We start from the raw sequence: 8,896 nt of genomic DNA on the forward strand, positions 1-8,896 counted from the left end.
TATAAAAGGTCTTCAGCAGCTGCAGTCATTTCAATAGGTCATTTCCTTTAGTATTCACTCAATCAATGAATCAGCTGACATTGCTGAACTTTGCTTCAGAGTCATTCAACAATATGACAATCTGTACACTGAATGGTTTCCTTACAGAGCTGTATCTAACCAGCGCAATATGTACGCCATCACTATTTGGATCAGGAAGCTATATTTCTTCTCCAAATCTTCTCAGCAAGTCATCAATCTTATCCTCTCTCTTAAAAGTGAGGTTTTTGTATACTATCAGAGAAATCCATTAAGCAAATTGGGAGAGTATGGAGAGGGTTGCTGGTATAATAAGGGAGCTTCTCAAATTGTCGCAGGGAATTGTACATCACAGCAGTAAGAAAGAAGCATCAAGGAGCTTCACACTTGTCCTTTCTTTATCTTCTCAAAAAAAACAGTCATTTCTAATCTTGTCCATCGTCAGCGGTATTTCTGAAATTAGACAATTACATAATAAGCGAAATGAGGATCATCAATGTAAAGATATCAGGTGATCAGCAATATTTGTCTTTCCACAGATGCTGCCAGACTTGCTGAGTTCCCCCAGCACCTTCTTATGTTTATTGCAGCAGCTGCAATACTTTGCTTAAAATTAATCAGATTTAAATTTCAGTTGACCTGTGTTCTACTCTGAATACTTCAGTAAGGGACCTCTCCCATTTCAGAGAGATATAAGTAAGTCATGTAAGTCTGGACATTCAGATATGACCATACCTTGCCTTAAATTGGTTTACATAGCACCTGTAATATTACCATAAGATCATAAGACATAGGAGTTAACGTTGCTTGAATATTGATTGAAGTTGCTTAATGGGAGGATGATGAAAAAACATTTAAAATTTAATTGCCTTTAAGAGGTAGACATTTAGTCGAAGAGATAAGTTTCAAGGGACATCCAAAAGTAGGAGAGAATCGAGCAGCAAAGGAGGCATTCCAAAGCTTTGGGTCTAGAATCCTGATGGCACGTCAACCAATATATATCATGGAAGTGGAAAGCACCAAAATGGGTGGAAATTAGAGATCTCTATAGGTCGGACGAGGTTAATGTTGAGAGGTACAAGGCCAGGCTGACTGTGAACTATGCTCAGGTCAGTTTACCAATGCAGCCTATTGTGTAGATTTTGATCAATTCACATAATTAATTTTGATTTAGCAAAATATAATTTAGGTGAGTGTGGGTTAGGGAGAACAAAAAGGTGACAAGATATCTCATAACTTTTAAAACAGCTGGAAACACAGCTCAGTCATTCAGAGCAACTAAAACAAAACAAAGAACTAGGGATGCTAGGAATCAGAAGCAAAAATAGAAATTGCTGGAGAAACTCAGCAGGTCGAGCAGCATCTGTAGTGAGAAAGCAAAGTTAATGTTTAAGGTCCAGTGACCCTTCTTCTAAAGCTCTTGCCTTGCACATATTGACTGAAAGATAGGACCATAGAGTCATACAGCGCGGAAACAGACCCTTCGGTCCAACCATCCACACTGACCATGTTCCCAAACTAAACTCATTTCATCTGCCTGCGCTTGACCCATATCCCTCCAAACCTTTCCTATTCATGAATGTACCGAAATGTATTTTAAACATTGTAACTGTACCTCCTCCACCTCTTCCTCTGGCAGTTCATTCCACACCAAACCACTCTTTATATAAAAAAGTTGCCCCTCATGCATTTTTCAAATCTTTCTCCTGTCACTTTAAAAATATGCCCCCCAAACTTTCAACAGCCTCACCATAGGGAAAAGATTATTGTCAATCACCTCCCCTATGCACCTCATGATTTTATAGACCTCATTAAGGTCCCCCCTCAACCTCCTATGCTTCAGTTAAAAAAAAGTCCCAATCCCTTCAGTCTATTTTTATATCTCAAACCCTCCATTCCCAGAAACATCCTGGTAAATCTTTTCTGAACCCTCTCCAGTTTAAAAATATCCTTCCTATAACAGAGCAGCTAGAAGTGCACACAGAACTCCAGCTGAGGTCTCACCAACAACCTGCAAAACCTAAAATTCCTCACTTTTCAAATGTGGCTATAGTAGTAACAGCAAAGTAAGTGAAGAGGCATTTAGCATATCCAGTGGTTAGGAAAGGCCATCTGAAAATGCAGGTTTTGCCTTTTCTTAAACACTCAGTCTTAAATCTATAAGAGTCCAACAAACCAAATCACAGTAACAATGTAGGCTTTGGAACTAAAACAAGATTAAACTCAATTGTGAACTCACGACAACAAATGTTGGCGATCACTAGGGGTCAGACAATATCCATGGAGACAGAGAAAGCTAACGTTTTGAGTCTAGATGACCCTTCATCAGCTCTGATGAAGTTAGCTTGCTCTCTCTCCATGGATGTTGTATGACCCACTCTGGTCCCCAGCATTTGCAGTAATTTGTCCCTGAACTCAATTGTGATCGGTTTTCCCCTCCATAACCCTATTGCCCCAGTATTATCACATAACCTGTCTACATTCATACCCAGGTTCACACATGTCTAAATAGCCACACTTGACATTGGAAAGTACACGGAACCCATGAGGCAATGGCTCAGCTTTTGTCATTTCTCTGTAGAAGTGTGACTATATCTTCCTGAACTGTACCAGAATGGTTAACAAGGATAATGGGAAAAAAGTTTGCTAAGTTGGGGGCAGCACAATATTAACACTGCTGCCTCACAGCAGCAGGGACCCACGTTCAATTACACCTTCGGGCAATTGTCTATGTGGAGATTGCACATTCTCCCCATGTCTACGTAGGTTTCCTCCGGATGCTCCAGTTTCTTCCCACAATCCAAAGATGTGCAGGTCAGGTGAATTGACTGTGCTGAATTGCCCGTAGTGTTCAGGGATGTGCTGGCTAGATGACGTAGCTGTGGGAAATGCAGGGATGGGGTGGGTCTGGGCGGGATGCTCTTCAGAGAGGTGGTATGGATCTGAGGGTCAGCTTCCATATGTAGGAATGCTATGAATTTCACAGGAACAATAGCACAAGGCAAAACCAGGCCCCTCTGGTTCAGCAGGAATCTGGTGATCAAAGCTGCTAAAAGCCTGCTTGATCCTTATGGTTATCAAGGCTATTACATTAAAGATAGAAGGGAGGACAATGAAATAGACGTCTCTTGGATGGATGATTTTAGAGTCACAAGCGACCTTGACATGAGTCGGGTTTCCTGAAAATTTCAAGAGAAAATACTTAAAAATATGGTTTCAAGCTATTGGCAGCATATCCTCGAAACAACCATCGCATAAGCAGGAGTTCAGAGTTCAGAAAAGAAGCACAGATCCATCTGAGTGACTGGAGCCTTCCCAGGTATTCCCCATCACTGCAGGTATTACCTCAGTCCCTTAATGAGTCTGAGGCAGCTTTGTTTGTAACCTGATGTCAATTTAAGTTGCAGTGTTAAACTGAGAGATAAACAAAGAAGATGATTGCAGCAACAGTACGGGTTGTAATCATTGCTTGCATCGATCGGAGAGGGCATCAGACAACAGAAGAAGAAAGGAAAAATTTCATAGAACATTTATCAGAAGGATGTTGTGAAACTTGAAAAGGTTCAGAAAAGATTTACAAGGATGTTGCCAGGGTTGGAGGATTTGAGCTAGGGAGAGGCTGATCAGGCTGGGGCTGTTTTCCCTGGAGTGTCAGAGGCTGAGGGGTGACTTCATAGAGGTTTATAAAATCATGAGGGGCATGGATAGGATAAACAGACAAAGTCTTTTCCCTGTGGTAGTGGAAGTCCACAGCTAGAGGGCATAGTTTTATGGTGAGAGGGGAAAGGTATAAAAGGGACCTAAGGGTCAACGTTTTCACACAAAGGGTAGTGCGTGTATGAAATGAGCTGCCAGAGGAAGTGGTTAACATTGGTACAATTACAGCATTTAAAAGGCATCTGGATGGGTATCTGAATAGGAAGGGTTTGGAGGGATATGGGCCAGGTGCTGGCAGGTGGGACTAGATTGGGTTAGGATCTCTTGTTGGCATGGACGGGTTGGACTGAAGGGTCTGTTTCCATGTTGTACATCTCTATGACTCTATGACATAGAACAGAGAACAGTACAGCTCAGTACAGGTCCTTCGGTCCTCGATGTTATGCCGGCCTTTTGTCCTACTCTAAGATCAGACTAATTTACATACCCTCATTGTACTAACTTGCATGTGTCTATCTAAGAGTGCTTACATGTCCCTAACGTATCTGATTCTACTACCATTGCTGGCAATGCATTCCACGCACCCACCACTCTCAGCGTAAAGAACCTCTCTGACCTCTCCCCTAAATGTTCCTCAGTTATTTTATAATTATGCCCCCTCATGATAGACATTTCTGCCATGGAAAAAATGTCTCTGTCTACCCACTCTATCTATGCCTCTCAACATTGTGTACACCTCTATCAAGTCACCTCTCATTCTTCTTCACTCCAATAAGAAAGGCCCTAGCTCGCTCAACCTTTCTTCATAAGATATCCCTTCCAGTCCAGACAACATCCTGGCAAATCTCCTGATAAGGCAACCAGAACTGAACATAATATTCCAAGTATGGTCTAACCAGAACTGCAGCATAACTACGTGGCTCTTAAACTCAATCACTGTGCAAATTTAGGAATAATCCTTGGCATGACATTGTGGGCCGAAGAGCCTGTTCTGTGCTGTACTTTTCTATGTTCTTTGAAAGCAAACACAACATACGCCTTCTTAACAACCCTGTCTTTGAGGGATCTATGGACATGGACCCCAAGATCCCTCTGTTCCTCCACACTGCCAAGAGTCCAATTCTCAGATAATCTGGTCCACATCAATACATTTCACTTGCCTTCAGTTGCAGATAAATCCAGTCCAAAAATGTTGTGACCCTCACGTACACTCCTGGTTTTCCTACTCTGGCGCATCCGTATCCCCAGCTTGTGATGCCAACTAACCACAACAATGACTTCTGCTTTGCAATCAGAGGGCCACCACTGTCACCCTGTGTCACAAAAAGAAAATATTTTTGCAATGCAGAACAGTTTAACTTAGATATTTATAATTCAGTAACTACCTACTGAAGAAACAATGGCCCCGTTGATCAGCTGGTTATGGCAGGCACCATGGATTCAATTCCAAATGAGGATGGGACCAATGTGCTCAGTCTTGCTTTATTTCTTGACCTCAGTCATGGACCGTATAAGATAGTTGCCATGGAAGTGCAGTGTTGCCATGAGGAGGGTTGGACAGAGTAGCTAGGGTGAAGCTTCTCATAAGTGAAACAAGAACGAGAAAGCGTAGATTTAAAGTGATGTGGAAATAAAGCAATTGTGTGTGAGAGAAAAGCTTTTTTCACACAGTAGTAGTTAGGGAATGGAATGCAGTCCCTGGAAATGTGATGGAGACACGTTCAGTTGTGGTATTCAAGTGGACATTGGATATTTATTTGGATAGAAATGGTGTGCAGGTATATAGGGAAAAGGCAGGAGATTGGCACTCATAAGAGAGCTGGACTAGATAATAGAGCTGATGGAGATATGATGGGCCAAATGGCCTCCTTCTGCACCTGTAATAATTTTGTGATAAAGTGCCATTTTGTAGGTGTATTCCATATATTGTATTTATGTTTGTACTGCATTTTCTGAGGCAGTATTTCATAATGGAGTATGAATGATCCTTACTCTAGATCTACTGGGCTGTCCCTGACACTGGACCCGTGACTGCTGAGGGTACAAAGTGATAAAAAGCCATTTCTGATGAAGGGCTCCAGCCCGAAACGTCGATTCTCCTGCTCCTCGGATGCTGCCTGACCTGCTGCGCGTTTTCACCAACACACTCTCAATTCTAATCTCCAGCATCTGCAGACCACACTGTCTCATAACCCTCAATGCCTCTCCTTAGTTCTTTAGAAAGAGCAGTACATTATTATTAGAGGCAGAATGACTTCAACGTATTGATGTCCAGAGTTTTCTCTGAGTAACTGTGAAACCTTGAGGAGCTTTGAGAGTTTTTTTTATCTAAAGGATACTGACCATGAGGTAGTCCATTCAGCCCAACAAGTCTGCTCCACCTTTCAATGGGATCATGGCTGATCTGATAATGCTCAACTTTCCTCCCTTTTCCCCATGATTCCCTTACTCACTAAAATTCTGTCTATCTCAGCGTTGAACATACTTAACAAACCAGCCTCAACAGCCCTCTGTGGTAAAGAGTCCCACACTGTCACAATCCTCTGAGAAAAGGAATTCTTCCTCATCTGTATCTTAAATGTGTGACTCCTTGTTTGCAGATTATGCTCTTTGGCCCTAGACTCTCCAACACAGGGAAACAATCTTTCCACAACTACCCCTGCCAAGTCCCCTCAGACCCGTGCGTGTTTAGTGGAGAGTCTAGAACTCAGTGCCTGAAAGAATGGAAGAGGCAGAAACTATTATCTCATTTAACCAAATTACACTTGGCGGATTGCATCCTAGATTAACAGATGGAAAGTGCATTAGGATGGATAAGTTCCAATAGAAAATTACACTTGGCTGAATGGCCTCCATCCTTGCTGTAAAATTTGACAATTATGCGTGCAAGGATGCATCAACTGTGGGAGTGGGTGGGATGTAGCAGAGGAGGGGCTTAGGTGGAGCGTGCATAATTTGTAGCAGAACCCAGTGGATTTAGGTTCATGTCCTGTACAAGAAGCAAGCAAAATGGGTCTGTCCTTGATCCAATTCACTCTCTCATCAATGCCTCAGGGAGATCCTTAGATGCTGCAGGACCCTTACCAATTATACACTAGAGTACAAACTCTGATAGCTCACTTCAAAGATGGTACGCTCTGAGTTCACTTGAAAACCTAATGAAAGGTCTCAAAAGATTTTCCATGTGAAAGGACTCAATTTAAAATATCAAATACAGAAACCTTGAAAGAATGAATTTACAAGGAGAAAGTGAGGACTGCAAATGCTGGAGATTAGAGTCAAAAAGTGTGGCGCTGGAAAAACACAGCTGGTCAGGCAGCATCCGAGGAACAGGAGAGTTGACTTTTCAAGCATAAGCCCTTCAGCAGCACGTATTTACGTCTAACACTAAATGTACCCCTTCACTCCAAAGTTATGCCTTTGTAATAATGCATTAGCCTCAACGTTTAAAATTAGACTGTCATTCCCCAATTAAGTTGTTATATTCAGAGAGATCTTTTCTGGGAGACATCTTGCTTCCTTGCTTTCTTTGCTCATCCTGGGGAGGGCACCATTTGCCCATTCGAATGTTGTTTAGCCCTCTTTCCTGCAGTACTGTTTCCTACTGGAAAGCAACTTGTGGCAAACAAGTTCTTAATGGCAGAGATTTTTGTTGACCTACAGACAACTTCAAAGGAAAACTCTTCCTATTCCTACGAAAATTTCCACAGGACTAAATGTTTATGCTGTTCGAACTATCAAAGGCATTATATGGACCCTGACCAACTTTGACAGATGTACCATTGGAAGCATTCTATCTGGATACATCGCAGCATGGTGCGGCAACTGCTCTTCGCAAGACCAGGAGAAACTAGAGAAAGTTGTGAACACAGCCCAGTCCATCACACAAGCCACACCTCCCATCCATTGATTCCATCTACACTTCTTGTTGCTGCAGAAGAGCAGCTACCATCATCAAAGACCCCTCCCACCCCAGTTATAATCTCTTTCAACCTCTCCAGTCAGGCAGTAGGTACAGAAACTTAAACACATAATTCAACAGGTTCAAGAACAGCTTCTTCCCCCCTATTATTAGATTGCCAAATGAACCGCTCAAATTTCAAATTTAGTATTGATCTTGCTTTTCGTACAGCTGTAACTTTGTAAGCCTCACCCTGTTCAATCACCCTATAATCTGTAGTCTTTCTTATGATCTGCCTGCACTGCACACAAAACAAAATTTTTCACTCTAATTAGATGCATGTGACTACAATAAATCTAATCAAATATGGGACACAGACAGTCAATAGATTGACCTCACAGATGATAGGCATAGGGATTTATTATTTTCAATGTTGGACCAAGAGTCTGCTGGACAGGTCACAGAAATTTCACAAAGTGCAGGCATAACATAAGGCCCTCATAGATCAGAAATAAAGAAAGGACCCTCATTCACTATGGCCAGAGAAACATGAAGTCAATGACCAATATTAGAAGGCCAAGTGTTTAAGCCTCACTCCAGTGATGGTAGTGCATAGTTCAACCCAGCACTTTTGTTCTGAGGGAGTGCTACTTTGTTGGAGGTTTCTCTTTCAGATGAGAGTTAAAACAAGGTCAAGTTTTCCTTCTCAAGTGAACTTCAATGAACCTACAAGATTATTCAAAGAAGAACAATTCTCCCAGACAACATTTATCCCTCAACTTCCACGTTAAGATTAGATTAGATTACTTACAGTGTGGACAAAGGCCCATCGGCCCAACTAGTCCACACCGACCCTCTAAAAAGCAAGCCACCCAGACAAATTGCCCGACATTTACCCCTTCACTTAACACTACAGGTAATTTAGCGTGGCCAACTCACCTAACCTGCACATGTTTGGACTGTGGGAGGAAACCGTAGCACCCGGAGGAAACCCATGTAGACACGGGGAGAATGTGCAAATTACACAGACAGTTGCCTGTGGCAGGAAATGAACCCGGGTCTCTGGCGTTGTGAGGCAACAATGTGCCACTGTGCCGTCCATATATTTTTTGAGCAATCATATTGTAGAGTCATACAGTCATAGGGATGTACAGCATGGAAACAGACCCTTTGGTCCAACCCGTCCATGCCGATCAGATTCCCAACCCAATCCAAACCCACCTGCCAGCACCCGGCCCATATCCCTCCAAACCCTTCCTATTCATATACCCATCCAAATGCCTCTTAAATGTTGCAATTGTACCAGCCTCCACCACTTCC

At 42.4% G+C, this 8,896-nt stretch overlaps 1 protein-coding gene across 6 annotated transcripts in view; it reads right to left on the reverse strand.

The window, feature by feature from the left end:
- The window catches only part of LOC122555578 (transmembrane protease serine 2-like), a 62,355-nt gene continuing 53,459 nt past the window's right edge, over positions 1 to 8,896 (reverse strand). For 3 of the 6 annotated variants that reach the window (XM_043701600.1, XM_043701602.1, XM_043701601.1), the window contains 2 exons: positions 4,836 to 4,988; positions 1 to 471 (listed from right to left, as the gene is read on the reverse strand). In XM_043701600.1, coding sequence (XP_043557535.1) covers positions 460 to 471; positions 4,836 to 4,988 — 165 coding nt within the window. In that variant the 3' untranslated portion in view covers positions 1 to 459. Of the gene's footprint in view, positions 472 to 4,835; positions 4,989 to 8,896 lie in introns of those variants that run through there. The other 3 variants (XM_043701604.1, XM_043701603.1, XM_043701605.1) reach the window with 2 other exon arrangements.

This window comes from Chiloscyllium plagiosum, chromosome 12, assembly GCF_004010195.1.
Source record: "Chiloscyllium plagiosum isolate BGI_BamShark_2017 chromosome 12, ASM401019v2, whole genome shotgun sequence".
NCBI classification, from domain to species: domain Eukaryota; kingdom Metazoa; phylum Chordata; class Chondrichthyes; order Orectolobiformes; family Hemiscylliidae; genus Chiloscyllium; species Chiloscyllium plagiosum.